Source organism: Carassius carassius, chromosome 28, assembly GCF_963082965.1.
Source record: "Carassius carassius chromosome 28, fCarCar2.1, whole genome shotgun sequence".
NCBI classification, from domain to species: domain Eukaryota; kingdom Metazoa; phylum Chordata; class Actinopteri; order Cypriniformes; family Cyprinidae; genus Carassius; species Carassius carassius.
This window is the reverse complement of record NC_081782.1, coordinates 7,079,237-7,101,617: the sequence shown is the minus strand read 5'-3', so window position 1 is coordinate 7,101,617 and position 22,381 is coordinate 7,079,237. Positions and strand designations below refer to the sequence as shown.

The window sequence follows — 22,381 nt, the reverse complement described above, 5'->3', positions numbered from 1 at the left end:
TTTAAGTTTGTGTTTTCCCAAAAACTACAAAATATGTCTTATTCCAACAGTTTAATAGGGTGACAATATCTGAATAAACCTTCAATTTGTAATTTGTATTGAATTTGTCTTGCTTTCATATAGCATTACAGTTCATAACATTAAAATGTTCTGTTTTACTTCAGAAATCACTGGCAAAATTTACCCCAACGTATTCTCCCAAAAGGCACAACTTACCCCGCACCAGGGGCAAGTTGTGCCACGAGACCACTTTTTCCCAAAAGCTATATCTCTGAAACAATTTATTTCAGATCCAAAGTTATTGTTATCAGCACCACATCCTGAAATATATGTACATTCTAAAGTGAAAGAGATTACTGTCAAGGCCACACTTTAAAGTCACTTGGAGTAAAAACTGGCACAACTCACCCCACTTTCCCCTACTGTAGTTACAACGTGAGTTATCGTCTTGGAAAATTTGTTATAATAATAAAAAAATTGCCCTTTAAATGAAAAGAAAGAATATGCAAAATGCTTTACTAGCCTATATCGTGTAAAAATCGAATTAGTTGTATCACAATCACAATGTAAACAATGCAAGCAAACAAACCTGACACATACTTTTGCTTCTCGTGGTGGAATCTTAACAATATTTTAAAGAAAAGTGTGCCCTCTCATGGCCGAGAAGAAAAGAAGACTAGCATCAAAAGTTTGAATATGTGAACCGAAGCAACACAACAGAAGAGTATGGAGGTAAATGAGTAGCTAAACTCGAGAGGTTGAAGATCTGATTGTGAGAACTTGTCATATTAATATTTGTATTTGTAAGTTAAAATTTACACTCACAGCTCTGATGTGAAAAGTTGAATCTTTCAATTTGCACACACAGACGATCAAAACACCCGTGTTTTGAATTGGAAGTTGTAGATTAATAGTCACAAATGTGTAGAATGACATTCACACAACGAAAATGACATACACACATGTTTACGACATATTTACTTTTGCACTTTACTTCAGTTTCGCTGCACAACGTCAAGTCGGCACTTACAACCTCTCAGATCTGGAAGTACAAGTTCAAATCCTAGTGCTCTGACTTTTGCTACTCTTTTTGCGGTATTCTGTTGCAGAACTCACTTGTGCACTTGTATATGCAGATTTGAGAGAGCAGAGCTGGGGGCGGGGCTTTGGTGCGAATGAGAACATTTTATTGTTCGATGCCCGACCAATGAACAATTGGTCATTTCACTGAATTGTTTTCACTGAATATCCTTAGCTTTGACAGGATTTTAAGACACTGCATTCATTTTGCCATTTAGGTATTATCTAGTAGACAAATAATGCAACATATTTTATATGTATATCCCACTGCATATTGCAGAGTAAACTCGCTGAACCAGAGCATGCTTTGATCTCACCGCCACGCGGTCACGTGGTTCATGGAGCTATCAATAGTACTAAACTGAACATTTTGTTAATATGCTTGAAATGTATTAATTGGGACAGACAGCAGTTTCATTATATTTGCAGCGATTTCTAGTAATTTGTAACACACAAAGTGCATTGATTATGCATGGATAACTACGTTGACTCATGACTATGCCTTACAATAGCATTTTATACTGGAAAATGGAACAGCATTATGTTCTCATACTCCTCCTTGGCAGTTAAATGTGACTAAACAATTAAGTGTAACTTTTAACCAATAAAATAACTGTAGCCTACTACATGTTAACTCAGTCCTGTTTAGTTAATTTGAAGAGATCATGCTACTAAATAATATGCGCAATAATTATGATCCATGAATGACCATTTGAAATATAACATTTTCTAATATGGTTATTATTTATACTACAATAACTGTAGTATTTAGGTTTAAATTCCAGTGCAAAGAGGCACGCTTTAAATTAGAGGCATTTGGTGGCCAGAAAGATAATATTCATATGCAATTCCATTGCTTAAACACTAGATGGCCTTGTTGATATTTAATAAATACATGTATTTAGCTCTACTAGTTGCTCAAAACAGTATTTCTGGTCATAAGTGCTTATTTTTTAGGTTTTGCTGTTTAATGTACATTTAGACATTATTAAACACTCGATTTTTATTTAAAAAATAATAATAATAATAATAATGTTGCATTTAAAAAGGTTCATTACTGACAAGCAAATTGGGAATTTAACCCAATGAAGAAGTTAAAATTATTTTTACAAAACATAAAAAAATAAAAACAGCATTATATTGCAACTCTATGGGGTTAGAATTGTTGCTTTATTCCAAATAAATAGATTATGATCCACAAATAAATGTAACAAGATTCACAAAAATATATCAAATTCACAAATAAATGTACAGAGTTTCACAAAAAAATATAAAACTCACAAATAAATAAAATGAGATTTGCAAATAAAAATATATATATTTACAAATGTGTTTAATGTCACAAACACAACTCTACCTGGTATTTATTTGTGAACCGCTGTCTGTGCATTTATAAATCACTGCACGCATTTGTGGATCGGTTCCTGTGCATTTGTGGATTTGAAACACTTCTAGCGTCGACGTACAGATAAATCCACAAATAAGTGGACTCCACCCACCGTTTACTCAAGCCAATCAAATAACGGCCACATTGAGCTGACCAATCGTAGCACGTTATCGCTTCAACCAATCACGTTTTGGCTTAAATCCAGGGGGGGGGGCGTCTTGCCTGATCGGCCATGTTGTGCGTACTTGTCTGTAACGTTACTTGTGGACTTGTGAAATGTCATCAGTCGCTGCCCAAGTACTGTTTCCCTTTTCAAAGTTCACATCTAGCCAAGTCCAGTTCAAATCCCCGGATGTGTTCTTGCTCCGCTCCTTTTACCGAGGATGCATGGAGAGGTGACTTGTGCGGACTTGATACGGGCCATAACCCAGAATTCAGCTCGAACCAGGTTAGCATCAATGGCGGAGGAGAAAACTCACAACTGTAAGTTATACATTTCGAAATACTATTGTTGTTTTATCACAAAATGTAACGTAGTTCTAAGAGTTTTGATGCCAGAATGTTGTTTAAACTTCAAAGCTACCGTCGAATTTTGAAAATTTGCTCAGACTATTTCGTTACGAGTTGAAAAGTAGCCTAACCCTCGGCAAGTCCTCCTAAAAAGTAGCTAGGCCCTGTAACATTTTGTAAAATATGGGGCTGCCTGTGTTGATTCTGTAGTGGATAAACATTTGATATATTTTGCTTTGGGTATATCTAATGGGCAATTGTTTTGCCTGAGGGAAAAGTTTCCTAACTAACGTTTGCCTAACGATACTTATATCAAATGCAAACCTTATTTTAGAGTGCTCTTGTCATTTTAACCAAATAGTTTGCTTGTCTTTATTTAAATTTTTTTTACAAATTCTTTTATAATTGTATTATTTTTCATCAACTTAAATTAAGCATTATTTTTTATCAAGGGACTGCTGAGGAAACTCGGGCCTTGATAGAGTGGCGGGCGGCCAACGAAAGGCTTTTCACCGGGAGGTGCAATTCCTCCAAAAGTTGATGGGAGTGAGTATTCATTTTGAGTGCTTGTATAATTCCCTGCATGTCTGAAGGTTTGGAGCTAGATTTGGACAGTCTTCATCCATAAAAATGAATACGTTATTGAAGTGGAATCATGTAAATCTTTATGGTTTTGTTTTGCCTATAGGCATTTTGTTCCACTTCTGGTTTGGCCATAACTGCCAAACAGGCAAAGAAAAAATTGAATAACCTAAAAGATAAATACAAGGTAATCTGCCTGTTTCTCTACTTTCTGTTACTGAAAGAGGCTTACCAAGATGTGTGTAAAGACTTTCCGGTCATATTTGAAACCTAACATAGATGCATTGGCCCTTACATTTTATTTTGTAAAATGTAGTTTACTCCGTTTACATTGTTTACTCTGAGACTGTAAAAAGAATAGTTCACCCCAAAATGAACATTCTGCCATTCACCTACAATTTTAAGTTGTTTCACACCTGTATACACTATTTATTTATTCTTTTTTTTTTTTTTTTGCTTTACACAAAGGAAGAATATTTGTAACCTAAGAGTTCTGGGGCACCACTGACATGTGTAATTTTTTGGTGCCTCAAACTGTTAGGTTACAAAAATTCTTAAGAATATCTTCCTCTGTGTAGAGCAAAAATAAAAAATGTCTAAAAGTGTGGAACAACGTGAGGTGAGAACATGACAGCATTTTGCTTTATTTCAGGAGCTTAGGGACCCACCCACAGGAAAAGGGGTAGAGGCCGGTAGTGTGACTGCTGCCACCTGGCAGTGGTACACTGCAATGGATGCTGCACTCCAGGGGCAGCACTCAGTTACTATGCCCGTAGTTGTTGCATCAAACCCACTGCCACTACAGGTGGCTCAGTCAGCACACCAGGTTCAGCCCCTTCTGTGGAAGCCAGGAGTAGCCAGCAGTCAAGAAAGAGGCGACGGGACAGCCAGGCTCTTCTTTAGTTTCTAAAAGAACAGGCAGAGAGGGAAGAGGAGAGGGAGAGAGAAGCATTGGCGAGAGAAGAGGAGAGAGAGAGGGCAGCAACAGCCAGAGCAGAGACATGTCTCTTTTTGAAAAACTTAATAAATTCTAAATTAATGTTGTTTTTAATGATAAATGATTTTATATAGATTATTTGAATAAAAAAAAAATAAAAATGAATGTTTCAATTTCAACCCTGGCAAATCATTGTTATAGCAACAGTGTATTCTTTATATTTACAACAAAAACACAAATAATATAAAATAATGTAATATCCAATGTCTATAGTGGTATACAATTATTTACAATCATGCAGTTAAATCTCAAGAAGAACATACCAACATTAAGAAAACGTATAAATGTATCTATACCCATCTACTTGCACATTTATTCATACCTATCTTTCTAATTAATGTCATAGCTATTTCAACTGTTTATGTTGCTCTTTTAATGAACATGACAACATCTGGAAAGGTTTACTGTCTAGATGTAGTACTGTTCAGTTAGACACCCAGGCAGTTCCACGGGAGAAGAAAGCTGAGCAGCCAGACGTCCTCGGAGATGGTTCCCTGATAGGTCCCTCTCACCCACTGCTGCATTCTCACCATCCTCGCTGTCTTCTTGTCCTTGGCTTTCCTCCTCCTCCTCCAAGAGATCACCTCCCATCACACAGATGTTGTGGAGGATACAACAGGCACCAATCACCTTTGGGGCGAACAGTGGCCTGATCTCTAGGGCCCGCAAGAAAATTGCACGCCAGTGAGTTTTTAACATCCCAAAAGTGCGCTCGATGATGTTCCGTGCTTGTGCATAATGCCTGTTGTATCGGGCTTCAACTTGGCCTGTTAATCAAAAATCGTGTAGAAAATGTGTAGTGTATTGCAAATTCATAACAGTAAAAATTTGGTTTATCGTGTGTGTGTGTCTGTCTGTCTGACATAAAAAAAGTGTTCTTACTTGCGACAGGCTGGCGGTATGGGGTCATAATTGCAATAGGATGCTGCAAGCAAGGGTATCCCCCATCTCCCAAAAGATAGTATCCAGCTGGTGAATACAGAGCCTCCTGGTACATTGGTGATCTGCGCAGCACAAGGGCATCCTGTACAGAGCCTGGATTGCCAATATACACATCTATAAATATGCCTTTAGCATCACAGGTGCCCTGTAGAATGATGGAAGGGAAGATCTTTCTATTTATGTAGCATCTTTTTTGTGGCATTGCAGGAGGAACAATCCTGATGTGGCACCAGCAGCACAGCGGAATGCCTCATGGCCAGCAAGGTGAGCAAAGCCACCCCCCACCTCATCCATTTCCTCTGCTTTTGGAAAATGAATAATTTTGTGGAGGATGGTCATCATCTCCTCCACAACATTGTGAACAGTCCTACAAACTGTTGAAAGTGGCATGCTGAAGTCATCTGATGTGACCCTGTAGGATGCTCAACAGGCAAGCCAATAAACCGTAACAAGTACTTCAATTTCACGGCTCCATCCATGGGCTTTTTGACGGGGCAGCATCTGTACCAGCATGTTGATGCTGTTCCTGGAGAGCCTGAAAGCTGGCTTTAAATCCTCTCCAGAAAAAAACTTGACCAGGATTGGTACCTGGTCATTGATCTGTGAATACCTGCGAGTGGGACTTTGTTCCTGTTAAAATATATAGATAATATATTAAGAATGTTTTTACTTTTGTTGTATTATGTATTTGTTATATGTATTGCTTTTAAAAAGTTGTTACTATATGTACTGTCGTTGCATTGTATTTATTATATTTTTGGATTTAATATAAGCTATATACTCAGTTGTTTTAAGGATTTTGTCTAAAATTTACTAAAATCTGCCATAATTAAATCTCCCTCTAACATTTGCTCTTTTCGTGAAGTATTTCTTTATACTCTATTTCGGTTTCATTCATTTATTGATAAGCTCTAGCACAACATTCATCCCAGAGTCTAAAAGTTGTAGCCTATATGATTATTATAGATATTAAATTGTCCTGTTTGTGTTAATGCAGTAATATGATGTGCACCTAGCTATATAAAGATGATAAACTATCAACTTATTTGAGCACCACAAAGACAAATAAAAGGTGTGTGAAGTGTAAGCTAGTTAATTTAAATGTTATCAACTGTCAAACCTATTGTACTTGTCAGTTTATTTGGTATACTGAAAAATCTAATGTTGTCTCATTACATCCCTGCAATAGTTTACATAACTTTTTGTGAGATAGTACTTTGTAGTCTGTTGATAGGGTGCCTATATGATACATTATAATAAATTTTTATTATGACTTTTCATTTGGATATACCTAACTAAGTCCACATAAGTATATGGGCAGTTTATGAAGAAAGAATAATTAGAAAAACGTACAATGCTAGAGAGACATGCTAATATGGCACGTCTCTTCGCCATCCTCCGCTGCATCCTGGCTTTTCTTTGAAGGATTCGTCTCCTCCGTTCGGCAGCCTCCTCTTCAGCATCTTGATAAATGATAAATAGCAATTGCAATGGCAATCCTAAGCTGTTCCATTTTGATTTACACTTATTTACAATTGATTTACACTTTTCAACCGTATTATTTAAATTGTAGCTGAGTGGGTTTATTGCTAGATTGTTCTTAATGAAAAGAGGCAGTTGTTTCCACATATTTTATTTATTTTGAACGACGTAAATATAATCACAGTATTAATGTTACCTGAACCACATATTAATGTTTAATAGTTTTTAAAATAAAAAAGAGACAGTCGTTTAATATTATATTCAATTTCATTATAAATATAAAGTGAAAATAATCAGAGTAGGTAAATATTAGTTTTTTAATACTAATATATTTAATATATTGAAAATAAAAAAGAAGTTAATTCAAGTAAAACATGCATGCTGAGTGAAGCTATCAAGTACGCTGCCGTTCCATTTGTAGAATGACTGGACTCGCGTCCTCCCGTCCTCGAGAGTTCGTTCTTCTGAGTCCAACTTGGCATGTCCAAACTCGGAAGGACGGAAGTCCAGACTCTGCGAACTTGGTATTGAGAAATGCCCTGACTGTCTGTTGTTGGTCTCAAGTTCGGTGTCTATTCCCGCAGTTCCCCTGGCTGTAAGCCAAAACGTGATTGGTTGAAGCGATAACGTGCTACGATTGGTCAGCTCAATGTGGCCGTTATTTGATTGGCTTGAGTAAACGGTGGGTGGAGTCCACTTATTTGTGGATTTATCTGCACGTCGACGCTAGAAGTGTTTCAAATCCACAAATGCACAGGAACCGATCCACAAATGCGTGCAGTGATTTACAAATGCACAGACAGCGGTTCACAAATAAATACCAGGTAGAGTTGTGTTTGTGACATTAAACACATTTGTAAATATATTTTTTTTATTTGCAAATCTCATTTTATTTATTTGTGAGTTTTAAATTTTTTTGTGAAACTCTTTATATTCATTTGTGAATTTGATATATTTTTGTGAATCTCGTTACATTTATTTGTGGATCATAATCTATTTATTTGGAATAATGCAACAATTCTAACCCCATACAACTCTGGTAGAGTGATATGCAGTGGGATATACATATAAAATATGTTGCATTATTTGTCTACTAGATAATACCTGGATGGCAAAATGAATGCAGTGTCTTAAAATCCTGTCAAAGCTAAGGATATTCAGTGAAAACAATTGGCGTTGTTCATTGGTCGGGCATCGACCAATAAAATGCCTTCATTCGCACCAAAGCCCCGCCCCCAGCTCTGCTCTCTCACATCTGCATATACAAGTGCACAAGTGAGTTTTGCAACAGAAAACCGCAAAAAGAGTAGCAAAAGTCAGAGCGCTAGGATTTGAACTTGTACTTCCAGATCTGAGAGGTTGTAAGTGCCGACTTGACGTTGTGCAGCGAAAATGAAGTAAAGTGCAAAAGTAAATATGTCGTAAAAATGTGTGTATGTCATTTTCTTTGTGTGAATGTCATTCTACACATTTGTGACTATTAATCTACAACTTCCAATTCAAAACACGAGTGTTTTGATCATTGTCTGTGTGTGCAAATTGAAAGATTCAACTTTTCACATCAGAGCTGTGAGTGTAAATTTTAACTTCCAAATACAAATATTAATATGACAAGTTCTCACAATCAGATCTTCAACCTCTCGAGTTTTGCTACTGATTTACCTTTATAGAAGAGTGAATTACCGTCCGCGTGACGTTGACAGCGTGCGCGATCAAAATAATTCTGAGCAGTGATTGGTCATCAATCAAACCAGAGTGAAGTCGTTAAGTGTGTCTCCTAGCAACCGGTGAGTGTCGTCTTCTCTTTTGTCTCGTTCAGATCAGCAGGCTCTAGTTCAGAATCAGACATGGAAATATACAAACAGGTAGACTGCACATATCTATGAACTACACTTTATTAGAAAGTTCATTTCATCCGTTGTTCACCTAGCATCACTTCTTCCCACAGGAAAATGAAGATCGTTTGCCGAAGCGCGTGATTCAGCGTGACACAGATGTGACCCACCTTCATCTCGCCAGAAGGTGTTTAGAAGAAAAATATAAATAATATAACTTATACATGAAGTCTTTAGCTAATAAGATGTGGACCTGACACAGGTCTACATTTATGAAATGTATTATAATTTACAAGATGCATAAAAAATAAATGTTTAATTTATGAACAATGTTATTTTCTTTTGTATATTCCCCTTTCGTTTTCCATCTGTTTTTAGAGGATTGACTTACATTCCTGATTTGTCAAGGTTCTCCATGCTGAGATGCGTGTGGCTTAACAATAACAAGGTTAGGCTCCCCGACTAAAATGTGAAGTTTACTGTCTATTATGTGTGAATACTAGTTTTTAAATCTTAAAATAACGTTTAACACTAAAACAAAAAAACAAAACAAAAAAAACTTTATTTAAAAGAGTGACTTTACAGATCCGAGAGGTTTCCAGAGCTTCATTTAACTGCTGCTTAACAGAACTTCATCTACAGAACAATGACATTCTCTCAATTTCAGGTCAGTTTGTGCTATAAATATGTTTTATATTAATTTGTTTTGTAGTTTCTAAGTTTAAAGTTTTTTTCTGTCTGCACTCAGGGGCATTGAGACATCTGACATGTCTGCAAGTGCTGCTCCTATTCAATAATCAGATGAAGTGTCTGGAGGAGACCGTGTCAGAGCTGAAGAACATGCAGGACCTCCACACTCTCTGTGAGATCCTGACTGAGACCACAATCTCTCATTAAGTCCATCAACCATTGCATTCCCTAGTAAAGTAGATTGTAAACATTCCTTGGTATTTAAAAATGACAGTTTTTGCTTTTGTACGACAAACAAAAACATACAGTATTCTAATGACTGACGATTCTTTGCAGTATTCGTATTGGCAAATCTTCTTTTTCAGCTTTATATCTGAACCCCTTCACACAAGATCCTGAATATCACCAATATGTGCTGCACCATTTGCCATCTGTGAGGTTTTTAGATAGAAAAGGTTGGCATCCATAATCATACAAACTTCCAATATTAGAATAATTCACCAAAAGTGATCAAAGATTTCAAAATGCTGTAAAAATGAATAATACGACATACAACATTGGCTAATTATGTGATTGGATCAACTAATTTTTCATCATTATCCATGCTGAAAACAGTTGCTGCTTACAATGTTTGGGGTAAGATTTAAATGTATATTAGAATGATTTCTAAAGGATCATGTAAGACTGGAGAATGATGCTGAAAATTCAGCTTAGCCATCACAGGAATAGATTACACTATATGATATATTAAAACAGAAAACAGCTATTGTAAATTGTAACAACATTTCAGAATATTACCGTATTTACTGTACATTTAAGTAAATAAATGCAGTCTCGGTAAGCATAAGGGACTTCATTAAAAACATAAAAAGTCCTAATTATTCCAGAATTTTAATCAGTGAGTTATTGTATAATTGGCAGAAGTGAAGCAGGAGGAAAGGAGACAGGCATTTAAGCTGTTCAGTATAGAAAGACAGAGGGTGCTTGATACTATCGCCTTTGGCAGACGAGCTCTGCCGCCTCCTACAGGAAGAAAATTGACCAGCTCCACCACAAAACAAGCAGGTAAACTAAGGTTCTCTCGTCTAACAGAAAACTACTAACTAAAATATCAAATTACAGCATTTTAAGATTCATGAAGTGTATTGTTTTATTTTTACAGGTCATCATGGCTCAAGAAAGAGGTGTGCAGAGTCGATGTCAAAGTAGAGTATTTTTTCAGATGTTTTTAATGTTTAAACTACAGCAAATGTATCACAGGAGCTGACTTTGTATGTTTCTCAAGCAGTCATTCTGATAATCAAGAAAAGCCATCAGTGCCCAAATCCATCATACAGTTCTCCGTTATGAACTGGACTGGTACAAGCACGTCTCAGTGGAACCATCTAGATGGCTTGAGCAAACCTGCATCTGGTATACTCACTGTCAAACTCAGATGATTTCCAGACCTCTGCCTTCACTCTTGTTCACACGATGGAACATCTGACAAGGCCAAGTGGTTTAAATCAATGAAAAACAGCTCATACGTGGTCATTTCAAACTCAATAAACATTGTCACGACTAATGTGTTTTCTGAAATATTTGTATTGCAAGTGCTAATATTTGATATATGTTCCTCAAAGAACATGTGATCTATTAGTTTGTAACTTGCGGACAGAAAATCTATTTATTTGATTTGTGAAACCGTTTTACTGTATTTCAATATCAGTTATCTCCAAAAATCCTGTTGCCTTCAGATAAATGCTACAGATTTATTAAAACTCACGTAGCTGCTGCCATCTATTCATTTGATTCTTTTCCATAAGAACAAACTAAATATTTTAAGGCATAGGTCTTGCAGCAATATATTATAATATCTGTATTAAAGCAAAATCTGCATCACACATAAGACTCTCAATACATTATTTTCACATACATAAATACATATTTATCCAACATAATGTAAAAAAGATTATTTAAAACAATCAAACAAAAAGAAATCTACATTTTATCAGTTGTAGACTAAATGAGATGCTTTTGGTGGTTTTCTCCTACGTTATGTGCTTTCATTATGAAGAAACCTTCAGAACCTCTGGGCGGCATCACAGATCTGCTCTCGTTGGTCTTAGATGATTCTTCAGTGAAGATGATGGTGATGGTTGCTGGGTTGAATTGATTGTTTCTTTGTGATTCAGTCTGCAGTAACCAAGACGGTCTCTGAGGTAACATCTTGGGTTTGGTTATCTGAGGAGCTGGTGGTCTCACTCTGACTGACAGAGAGCTCCTCCATAGTGCCGGTCATCTCCTCCAATACTTGATCAGCCTCAGCTATGGAAGAGAGAGAGAGCTTAAATCGCGTCAGCTATTTTAATAACAATATAAATTAAATTATTAATTTTTTTTTCAAAAGTGTGTGTATGTGTGTGTTACCCTGGACCACAAAACCAGTCTTAAGTCGCTGGGGTATATTTTAAGCAATAGCCAAAAAAACATGGTATTGGTCAAAATTATCGATTTTTCTTTTATGCCAAAATCATTAGAATATTAAGTAAAGATCATGTTCCATGAAGATATTTTGACATTTCCTAGTGTAAATATATATCTAAAAAAAAAGAAATATATATATATATATATATTATTAGTAATATGCATTGCTAAGAATTCATTTGGACAACTTCAAAAGCGATTTTCTCAGTATTTTGATTTTTTTTGCACACTCAGATTCCAGATTTTCAAATAGTTCTATCTCAGCTAAATATTGTCCAATCCTAACAAACCATACTTCAATGGAAAAATTTTTTATTCAGCTTTCAGATGATGTATAAATCTCAATTTCGAAAAATTTACACATAAGACTGGTTTTGTGGTCCAGCGTCAAACACACAGACACACACACACATGCAGTATATATTTAGAAAATATTTATATGTATTTGAATGTATATATTTATATGAATATAATTAATATTACATAAAAATATAATTTTATAAACATGACATTTTTCTTAAATTATATATATATATACACATGAGCATGCATGTATATATATGCATAATAAATATAAACAGCAATTAATTGTTTTACAGCACTAATATATATATATATATATATTTTTTTTTTTTCTCTAAATATGTATTCCAATTCTTTAGTTGAATGATCCCAATACTCGTAATCTCAAATTTTCTCTATGCCTATTATTAGTTTAAGTGTGACAACATAAGTGAATCAAAAGCATACAGAAAGTACAGTGTAACTTGATTTTCAAAAACAAATGATTTTCATCATTTGATTCTTTTTAGCAAATCCAAAACATACAACATGAACATTGTAGCATGATTCATGAAACAAATTACTTAAAAAGGGAATATGGGGCATTCCCAAAGAACACATCAAAATCAGCGTGTTGTCATGGTACGATGCCCAAAAAACATGATAATACCATGATGCTTCCCAGAAATGACATAGAAATGCAAAACTAATTGGGTCTGAATACCTCTGGCCTGTTTCTGTAGTCGAGATGCAGACTCAGCTTCGTGTTTCTCTCTCTGCTCCTGTAACATCTTACAGACCTTTTTATGACTGAACCAGTGCAGCTTCTGACAGGCCTGGTCACAGTAGATCACCTGAAGAAATGCAAAGATTTGAGAAAGCACCTCAGGAAACCAAATTACACTTTTTTTCTATTATGGAACAAGTGCAGAAGTCATAGGACAAAACCTGATATTTACCATTTTGCAGATGGAGCATCTTTTCTCTGCTCCTTTCTCACCACAGGTTGTACAGAAGTCTGCATCCATGAAACCCACCTGTCCTGTGATGGCCTGCGTGAGCACCGACAGAGCAGTGGGGTCACTTCCCTGTTGGAACAGGACTGGTAAGGCTCCCATACACAGAATGTGGTTCAGTCTTTCTAGTTGAGGCTATGATTCTATTATTTTATTACACTTCCAGCATCTTCTACATGAGCAAATAGAGGTCAATGTAACTCATACTCACAATTTCCACTGGAGCGATACTCCGGACCAGCTGCTGCAGTAATGTGGCATCGCAGTATGGAAATTTCCTAATGCACTCCCGAATGAACTTCTCCTGGAATACCAGGAAACCATCACCATCTCGCCCTTTCAAAAGACTAAGAAAAGATTTTTAAGTTAGGGTAAATGAAGTTTTATTAGTGTACATTTTGTTTATACACATACATATAAAATTTTGTTTAAATGTTTAAAAAAAAGACTTAAGTTCACCAATGTTTATCAAAAATACAGGAAAAACAGCAAATGTTGTAAAATGTATAACTGCGGTTTAAAATAACTTTTCTATTTTAATATACTTAAAAACATAATTTATTCCTGTGATGCAAAGCTGCATTTTCAGCATTATTCACCAGTCTTCCGTGTCGCATGATCCTTAAGAAATTAGTCTAATGTGCTCATTTGCTTTTCAAAAAATATTTCTTATTATTGTTGAAAACAGTTATGCTGCTTCATATTTTTGTGGAAAGAACAGTACGTTTAAAAACAGCATTTATTTAATACAGAAATCTATTGTAAAATAAATGTATTATTGTCCCTTTTAATCAATTTACTGCCTCCTTACTCAATAAAAAAATCTTACTGACACCAAACAACCAACAAGGTAGCATATAATATTTCACCTCTTGATTAAGCCATCAAGGTTGTCCTGCTGCTCTTTCAGGAAAGAGCCACACTTCTGCAACACACAGCTGAGGTAGTGCATCTTCATGGCCAACACCTCATTCATGTCCTGCTGTTTGATGCACTTCTCACAGATCAGCTCCAGAACCTGGAAAACAACGAGTTATTAACTGTGGTAAAGTTGGGTGAGATTTCAATCTACTGTAATGAATCTCAACACAACTCTGAAATAACATAACACAGAACAAACGCAACTGACCTTCCGGCACTTCTCAAGCGCTTCCACATCCATTAGCAGAGGGTTTTCTTTCACCAACATCACTATCTGCAGCCAAACCAAATCAAAAGAACATCCAGTCTTAACACTTCAGGATGAATTGTTTTGTTCATGGTTTGATGTTTTTTTTATATTATAGTTGTCAGGTTTAGAAAGACTATATCGCAGCATTTTAGCTTAAAACAATACCTTTTAAAATGTTATTTATGTGCATTTCCACCTTTATTTTGATAGGACTATAGAGATAGGCAAAAAACAATGGGAGGGGGGAACAGGACTGGGAAAGGATCACGAGTCTGGAATATATATGGTTCAGACAAATAAAGTACCTTTACAGGGTTGAGGTTGGTACTCATTATAATTTTGTGTAGGGCTCCAGCATGTTTAGGAGGGAGTTTTGGTTCCTTTTCCAGCCCCTGTGGTTTTGTGTAGTAATCCAGCCTCGCCCGGGAGAAGAAGTTATTGATGACTGTCACACAGTCATGCTGCCCTGAAAAAAAATCAAATAAAATACTATTTACTGATCAATTTTGTAAACAGCAACAACAACAAAAAATAACTTATAGTCTCTCAAAATCTGACATACTAACTTTACCATTCAAAAGTCTGGGAATCATTTTTTGGCAGCAAGGATACATTAAATTGATCTTAAGTGACAGTTAATCTATAATAGTTACCAAAGATTTCCATTTTAAATAAATACGGTTCTTTTTATCTTTGTATTCGTCAAAGAATCCTAAAAAACATGTATTATGGTTTCCACAAAAACATTAAATGGGACAACTGTTTTGAACATTACTAAGATTGGAGTAATGGCTGCAGAAAAGTCAGATTTATCATCACGGGAATTAATTTAGTTCTAAAATATATTCAAATAGAAAACACTCCAGAATATTATTGTTATATTGTATTTCTGGTTAAATAAATGCAGCCTCAGTGAGTATAAGAGTCTTGTTTCAAAATGGTTACAAATTACCAACCCTATACAGTTGAACTGACCGCTAAAGCACACGGTTTTTCCCACAAGGCCATATCTTTGTCATACCTACAAAAGCAGCCATTTGTGCTGCTGTTCTGCCGACTGAGTTCACTGCATCCGTCTCGGCTCCAGCATCCAACATCATCCAGGTGATATCTGTCTTTCCTGTACAAAAGAGTGGACATGATTTACTATCTTTTCATGTTACTAGCATTATAAAAAAATAAAATAAAACAAAAGAGTCAAATTAACAGTACAAGCACCAAAAGAATTTAGCATCTGTGATCCAGACCTGAGAGTCCTGCAAACATGAGTGCGGTGTATCCATGTTCATGTTCATTGCAGTTGACGTTTGCTCCATGCTGCAGCAGCAGTTTGCACATGTCTGCCTTGCCCTTATATGCAGCGTGCATGAGAGGCGTCATGCCATACTGAAGAAGAAATGGAAAAAAAGCAATAATCAGCAAAGCATTTATCAGATTTTAAATATTAACGATGGGTACCTGATGGTGACCCTGAAAACTCCTCAAGGGTGAGTAAATTTTTTTTTAGCATTCTTTGACTTTTGGGTGAACAAGACCTTAAATCAAGAGAAAGAAAAAATATTCTAAACTTTTTATTTGCTATCCAACAAGTAACTGGTTTATCATTATTTTCAGCTCTAACAGAAGGACTCGTAATGAAAGACAATCAGAATAATTTACAAGCAGCTGCTTTGAAAGCCTACGAGTGCCAGTGACATCTGATTTGGACAGGTCACTCAACCATCCTGTTTTATATACAGAAGCTAAGCATTGTTTCAAAACTACCACTAAAACAGAGTGATAAATTAAACCACATTTAAATCTCTTTATTAAAATGCATAATGACACTTAATATCCTTACCTCATCCAGACAGTTTACCCTGACATCTTTGGATCCAAGCAGTCTAGAGGCTTCTTGAACATTACCTACAAGTGTTCAACCACAGTTATCAGACACTGACCAACCATACCATGGTTGTAAAGAATAACACATCAGAGTCTTAAAGCAGATTTCATGCTAAACAATCATCATGATATTTGGAGGAATTCAACACCAAGCAACACAAAAATACTGAAGCTTAAATAAATGTAAACTAAAGTTACCTTTCACTGGTACGTACAGTATATGCATTTATAATTTAATTGCACATCGTTATCTCTCAAATACAGTTTAACTGAATACATATGCAGGTTTTTGCATGCAACATATCAATAATTTATTTTAAAAACCAAATAGAAATTTAATTATGTGTATTTATGCAACCGTAGCTTGCAGATTTTGTAAACGAAGTCATACCAGATAAAATGTGTTAATCTGCAGTTAGCCTGTTAGCATCACGCTATCATTACCTGCAGCAATAACTTGAAGTAGCTCCTTCTCCGTGTCGGTCAGGTCTCCTTTCTTTGGTGCAGACATTATTATAGTCTAACTGACGCTTTTGAGTTTTAACAAACAATATATAAGTTGGCTGTAATGGATATGACAACTCTGCTGTGCTGTGATTGATCCACTGCCTGCTCTGTCACTGATGCGTTAACACGCTACTGTCGGCAAACGGACTGAACCAACTGCAACAAAAGACAGGGGTGTAAGTACATAAAGCGTCGCTTCCATTGTGGTTTTAGGATTCTTTTAATATGGTAATATGGTAATATATGGTAATATACAACTCTTTTAACTAAAAAAATGCGAAATTTGTAATTGTGCTAACCATGGGAGTAGTGAAAAACTATTTTATTATATTTAACTATTTGTGTAACCCATCTGTTTTGTGGTGTTTCAGTCCCATGAAGTCTAGAACTTTCAATCTGTATATCAATATATTTCATTCGTTTTCAAAATAAAAGACATAAATGTAACGTTAAATGTGTCTCATACATACGCATCTTACTATAATTAGGGTTTCAATAAATTAAATTTTTATTATTTAAAGATAGAGGTGTTAAATAATTCCACCTTTAAAGTGATTGAACACCATGGACTGTTCATATGAGATGACAAGTAACAAAAATATAACAGAACCATTTGTGTACTTAAAACTGTAAGAATCGTTCAGAATCCAAGAATTGGAAACCTGTCACAAAATGATTAACACGTCTGACTGAACAATTTGTCCACTGAGTCGGTTTAACCGGTTCTTGAGTGAACAACTGACTCAATTCAGAACTGCGGGCAAACGGTCTTTGAACAGGTTCTTTTAAACGACCAATTCGAAAGAACCGATTCGACAGAATGATTCGTACATCCTACCACGATTGCTTTGGATAACACTAGCCTACAAATGGGGACCTTGCTGATTTGCATACAGATAAAGAACGCACCAATGGCGTTAAACTTGTCTACCTGAGCAAATAATAGACAACTTCTAGCTCCAGGCGACTTTCCTCAGAGCGGATAGAGAATATTTGCGAGCTATGGTTTAAGTGTAGCCTGCACTAGATATTTCATCATGGCTTGTGGTGGGTTTGTTTGTTCCAAAACTTCTCTTTGTATCTTGAACCTCATTTATGTGGTAAGTGTCTAACAGTTTACATAAATTTGGTCTTAAAACTTATTGTTATTCACCTGAACAATACGTTTTGTAATTATGTAAAAGTTTAACAGTTTGTTTTACATATATTCATATTATTCATTACCATAACAATGGGAATAACAATATGTAAGTTCATTAAACTGTGCTGTAAATTTTAAAAACTAATTAGAATCTCTTTTTATGCATGCTATATACCAAATTCTGAATGCCTTTTCTGAGCATCTGCACTCCTTAAAGTGAAACCATCCATCCATCTTTTCTTTTTCTTGTTTTCAGATGGTCAGTCTTCTAATGGTCGGTGTTGCAGCATGGGGCAAATGGTTCGGACTGGTCTCTAGTTTCAGGGTGATGGCTGCTGTCATTGCTGTAGGATTGTTTCTCTTCGTCGTGGCCATTATGGGATTGTGTGGAGCTGTGAAGCATCATCAAGTTTTCTTGTTCTTCGTATCCTTCCGAGAAAGTCATTCGAAAATTCTCTCTTTATCAATAATGTGTCTATAAGAGGTTTATCTCTGTTCAACACAGTCTTAGTTTGGTCCCTAAACTTGCATTTACCAGTTTTGCCTGCTTTTGTGTTTGAAAGGATTTCCTTTGTTATCAACAGCTATTGAATTTGTCCAAAATTATGGTGAAACAACCTTAACTGGTGTTTAGTACATGCTCATTCTCTTCATGGTATTCGTTGTGCAGTTTTCAGTATCATGTGCCTGCTTGGCGATTAATAAAGAACAGCAGGTAATTATAGTCTGTAATACTTTGACACGGTGATACTGATTTCCTCATTCCTGAGTTTTGAAATTCAAATGTTTTGTTCTCCTTCAGAACCTGCTCCTGGAGATAGGATGGAATAAATCTGAATCAATGCAGGAGGATTTGGAAAGATCGCTGAATTGCTGTGACTTCCTCAAAGTGGACTACAATGAGAGCTGTGTCGCTGTAAGAACTATTATTCAGATTTTCAATCCAAGATTAATGAATTATGAAGTGTCTTCTGCTACATGAACTTGAACTTCAAGTAAAAAAAACATTATGCTTCTAAAAAGACCCTTTGAACTTCTTGAACAAATATTTGAAACATGTAATGAAATGAAACACATTTCTTCAATGATAACTGACAGACTCTTTAACCTTTTGAGCCAGTAGTCTGAGATGATCAGCTGAGTATGAGATCATCTTGTTTATATGCAATGGACTAACATACAGTTTATTGTGGTTGTAAAGATAATTATTTGCTTTATTTCTGTCTTTTCTTTGACATCAGACCTGTTTCAAGGATCAAACATGTACACCATGTTCAGAAATAATCCAGGCTTATGCTGACGATGCATTACAGTTTGTTGGAGGAGTCAGTCTGTTTTTCAGTTTTACAGAGGTGAGCAAACACTGGTAATCATTTGTTTATGAAAGTAAAATGTAACAAGGAAATATTTCATCAAGTTCAATCCATTTATTTAAGGTTTGGTGCTTGTTTATTAGTTTTCTGACAAGTTGCGATGTCAATAAATTCATTTTTATATTCCCTGTTTCAGATTCTGGGCGTCTGGTTAGCATATAGATACAGGAATCAGAAAGATCACCGGCAAAATCCTGGAGCTTTCATTTAAAGCAAACACATATACAAGACTTTCAGCTATACTGAATTTTTGTTCTCGAATGGACTTTTTTATTTATGATCTGTAGTTCTTTTTGATAACACTCCAGTGTCTTGATTTGTATTTTTTGGATAGAATGAACATTCTAAAATATTTATTTGTGGAACAGCCATTATGAGTTGCATCTTGGTGGAGTTCCCAAATATTTATTGTCACTGATTATGCAAGTAGTTTGACTGGGCTTGAACTTTGATCCCAGTTGAACAACTCTTACAATGATAACAAGTTGCTAAATAATCTTGCAATAAAATGAAAAATAAAAGAAATAAAAATTCATCTTTCATTTTTGTTAATTTATCAAACTACAAAACAAAAAAACGAAAAACATTTCCTGCATCTTAAACCAAACAATAGACCTACAGTATAGTTATTGCATTGAGCTCATTTGCTCAGTAATGAGCTTACACCATGAAACTAAAACTTAAGCTACACCCAACCCATTTCCACATCATCTGGATCAGGATGTGACCAGGAACGTCTACATCATCTGTTTGCATTCCACATATTAGCCAATGGTGTGGCTCAGCTGGAGGTTGTCCAGCCAGTTAACCACAGATCCAATCATTTAGATGTTCTTATTCTGCCCTCTGCTGGTTGCAGTGAAAACATACCAAACATACTCACCTGCATATTTACATGGAGATGGATCACAATAAACCACCTGCCTGGAGAATTGAGATTTATGTAATGCTATACTGGTACAACATAAGTCATTGATTCAGTTTTAGAAGGTTTTTATTTTAGATTATTTGATAAAAAATTATTATATTATTAAATGTAAAACAAACAAGCAACATGTTTGCAACAGCTTTTTGTTCTAAATGTTGTAAATGTACATTTAAAATGTAAAAAGCACATACTGTCTTCAGCTATAAACCACACATCTGGTATTATGTAGCAGTCAAGCAACATAAGCAAGCAACGCGCAAACTGTGGACAAGAGTTATGCTTTTGAACATTAGTCAATGCAATTTAGAGAAAGTGAAAGTAAAAAAAACTGATGGAGCTTTCTAAAGCTGTATTAATGGCACATATTCTCTGAGACAACAAGAGACGAAACTACTTCCGCATATGCTGATAACGGTATATAACTGTTTCAAATTATTCCCTTAATATTTCTCTTGTGGCCCTTATATTGAAAAACATGAGAAGAAACGTATTTTACGTTAAACAGGTTGTTTTTGAAAATCGGTGCACAAAATAAAGCTGTTCTTCATTTTCATTGAAGACTGCAGTGTTAATAATTGTAAGTTTAGGCCTTTAATTCATTATATAAATTAATAGACCTGTGTAAAAAAAAATTTTTGAAACAATTTGTCTGTCTTGGCGGCAGTGGTCAGAAATTCAGAAATCCGGGCCGGACGTATGGTCACCCTAGCCTAAACTGAAGCCAGATGAACCTGCTATGAATACATTAGAGCATCGTTCATGGATGGCAAAGCCTGACGTCTCAATAAAATCCCTGAGCATCTTTTCAAAACTATCCAAAGCTTCATTCGAATTGGAAAGAAAAATCAAGGCTCTGTCTTCATCAATGGCTGACTTTATGGTTTCTTCTTGAACTTTAGACCCCAAAAACATGTTCTGGCAGTTAACAGCGTTAATCAGAGGAAGAAGGCAGATGCTTACTAGTAAAGGAGTCAGTGGACATCCCACCCTCAAGCCTTGTGATCTGTGATCTGCTATCAAAAACAGCTTCAACACGGATCTGAACCGGTCAGGTAGATTCACAGACTTTAAGCTGTTAAACAAATACGGCCATTTCAGTGCACCTGGATCTAGTTTTAATGAAATAATCACTGGGATTCGATCACTGATGTCGTCTAGAATAGAAATATGTGGTTTGCTTTGACCTGGATTTAAAATATGTTCAATAACACTCTTCAACCTCTCTGCCAGAATCAAAGCCAGAATTTTATAATCTACATTAATTATTGTGATCGGACTGAAGCTATATTGAATATCATAGCAGTATGTATGATCAGTTTTGCCTTGGTTCAAAGATGTTTGTTTAATTGGCTTGAGGTCAAATATTTGGTTGAAAAATGCATGTAAGAGGTCAATAATTTTACAAGCATAACATTTATAGAAATGTACTGTTAGTCCATCTGCTGTTAGACTCTCAGACTGAGGCAAGGACAGTATAGCATTCAGAATCTCTTTTCTGGAAACAGGTTCACTTAGAACGGTAATCAGGGTGGATTTTATGTCTTCGAATCTCTCAGTTTGGTGCAAATGATTCAAGAAGTTCAGAAGATTCTGGGAAGAAGTATTTGGTGTATGAAGAACCTCGATGGATGATTCTGAACTTGGACGACCTTAAAAAGATATCATTATGATGTCAAAACAAATATGAAACAATTTTACAAAATACAAGAGCAGGAAAAGAAAAGCTCTACCTCTTTGGACCATCTCTTGAGGAAGTTCAATCATCTCTGAATGTCTTGATGGTTTTGGGTAAGATCTTTGTCTTTGAAAAGCAATTGCCTCATATACAAGTCTGACCTTCACTCCTGGCCACATGTATTCATTCCTTTTGTTGATTATTTGTGAAATGTTCTTTATTATGCTTGAAAGTTGTTCCATACATGCTTGATCTTCAAGGAGACAAGAATCAAACTGCCATTTTGGTCCATCCGTCTGAATCTGAATTGACACTGGGGTGTGATCAGAAACATACTCTTCTTTATCCGAGTACATTGGTCTCTTGTGAATGTTACAGGCAGTTACACTTGTTAAATTGTGAGTTTGCAAAAAGAAATAGTCCAATCTCGACT

At 35.7% G+C, this 22,381-nt stretch overlaps 4 protein-coding genes across 8 annotated transcripts; 2 read left to right on the top strand and 2 right to left on the bottom strand.

Annotated features, from left to right (window-relative positions):
• Positions 1-8,654: 8,654 nt before the first annotated feature.
• On the top strand, positions 8,655-11,065 carry LOC132107818 (leucine-rich repeat-containing protein 72). Of its 4 annotated transcripts, none has more exons than XM_059514063.1 (9): positions 8,655-8,845; positions 8,929-9,002; positions 9,194-9,263; positions 9,401-9,482; positions 9,564-9,677; positions 9,871-9,960; positions 10,427-10,570; positions 10,668-10,689; positions 10,794-11,065. In XM_059514063.1, the coding sequence occupies exons 1-9, from the start codon at positions 8,828-8,830 to the stop codon at positions 10,942-10,944; spliced, it is 765 nt and encodes a 254-aa protein (XP_059370046.1). In that variant the 5' UTR covers positions 8,655-8,827; the 3' UTR covers positions 10,945-11,065. The 4 variants fall into 4 exon arrangements, with proteins under 4 accessions (XP_059370046.1, XP_059370045.1, XP_059370044.1 ...); XM_059514062.1 differs by having other exon boundaries at positions 10,791-11,065; XM_059514061.1 differs by having other exon boundaries at positions 10,668-10,710.
• ankmy2a (ankyrin repeat and MYND domain containing 2a) lies at positions 9,848-16,979 on the bottom strand. 2 transcript variants are annotated; one of them, XR_009424360.1, is made up of 12 exons: positions 16,769-16,979; positions 16,281-16,345; positions 15,688-15,826; positions 15,462-15,560; positions 14,746-14,906; positions 14,399-14,464; positions 14,139-14,287; positions 13,481-13,616; positions 13,213-13,341; positions 12,978-13,107; positions 10,774-11,812; positions 9,848-10,575 (listed from the first exon to the last, which is right to left on the bottom strand). XR_009424360.1 is itself a non-coding variant. In XM_059514059.1 (11 exons), the coding sequence occupies exons 1-11, from the start codon at positions 16,833-16,835 to the stop codon at positions 11,676-11,678; spliced, it is 1,278 nt and encodes a 425-aa protein (XP_059370042.1). In that variant the 5' UTR covers positions 16,836-16,979; the 3' UTR covers positions 10,706-11,675. The 2 variants fall into 2 exon arrangements, 1 of the variants encoding a protein (XP_059370042.1); XM_059514059.1 differs by lacking the exon at positions 9,848-10,575 and having other exon boundaries at positions 10,706-11,812.
• Positions 16,980-17,477: 498 nt separating this feature from the next.
• tspan13a (tetraspanin 13a) lies at positions 17,478-19,880 on the top strand. The gene is made up of 6 exons (XM_059515083.1): positions 17,478-17,931; positions 18,229-18,396; positions 18,607-18,687; positions 18,775-18,888; positions 19,214-19,324; positions 19,482-19,880. Exons 1-6 carry the CDS (start codon positions 17,869-17,871, stop codon positions 19,554-19,556), a joined length of 612 nt encoding a protein of 203 aa, XP_059371066.1. The 5' UTR covers positions 17,478-17,868; the 3' UTR covers positions 19,557-19,880.
• A 1,089-nt stretch (positions 19,881-20,969) lies between these two features.
• LOC132108376 (LINE-1 retrotransposable element ORF2 protein) lies at positions 20,970-22,109 on the bottom strand. The gene is made up of 2 exons (XM_059515082.1): positions 22,004-22,109; positions 20,970-21,922 (listed from the first exon to the last, which is right to left on the bottom strand). Exons 1-2 carry the CDS (start codon positions 22,035-22,037, stop codon positions 20,979-20,981), a joined length of 978 nt encoding a protein of 325 aa, XP_059371065.1. The 5' UTR covers positions 22,038-22,109; the 3' UTR covers positions 20,970-20,978.
• Between the last annotated feature and the right edge of the window lie 272 nt (positions 22,110-22,381).

Bases quoted from the DNA above. Each gene is read 5' to 3' on its own strand.
- LOC132107818 (XM_059514060.1), top strand. The intron at 9,264-9,400 runs GTTAGGCTCCCC...GTGACTTTACAG, and splicing joins TGTGGCTTAACAATAACAAG to ATCCGAGAGGTTTCCAGAGC. The intron at 10,711-10,790 runs GTAGAGTATTTT...ATGTTTCTCAAG, and splicing joins TGTGCAGAGTCGATGTCAAA to CAGTCATTCTGATAATCAAG.
- ankmy2a (XM_059514059.1), bottom strand. From the start codon at position 16,835: ATGTCTGCACCAAAGAAAGGAGACCTGACCGACACGGAGAAGGAGCTA. The intron at 15,827-16,280 runs GTAAGGATATTA...TTTCTTCTTCAG, and splicing joins GGGTAAACTGTCTGGATGAG to TATGGCATGACGCCTCTCAT. The intron at 11,813-12,977 runs GTATTCAGACCC...TCTCTTCCATAG, and splicing joins ACTACAGAAACAGGCCAGAG to CTGAGGCTGATCAAGTATTG.
- tspan13a (XM_059515083.1), top strand. From the start codon at position 17,869: ATGGCTTGTGGTGGGTTTGTTTGTTCCAAAACTTCTCTTTGTATCTTG. The intron at 18,397-18,606 runs GTATCCTTCCGA...ACTGGTGTTTAG, and splicing joins ATCAAGTTTTCTTGTTCTTC to TACATGCTCATTCTCTTCAT. The intron at 18,688-18,774 runs GTAATTATAGTC...GTTCTCCTTCAG, and splicing joins CGATTAATAAAGAACAGCAG to AACCTGCTCCTGGAGATAGG.
- LOC132108376 (XM_059515082.1), bottom strand. From the start codon at position 22,037: ATGATTGAACTTCCTCAAGAGATGGTCCAAAGAG. The intron at 21,923-22,003 runs GTAGAGCTTTTC...TATCTTTTTAAG, and splicing joins TCAAGAGATGGTCCAAAGAG to GTCGTCCAAGTTCAGAATCA.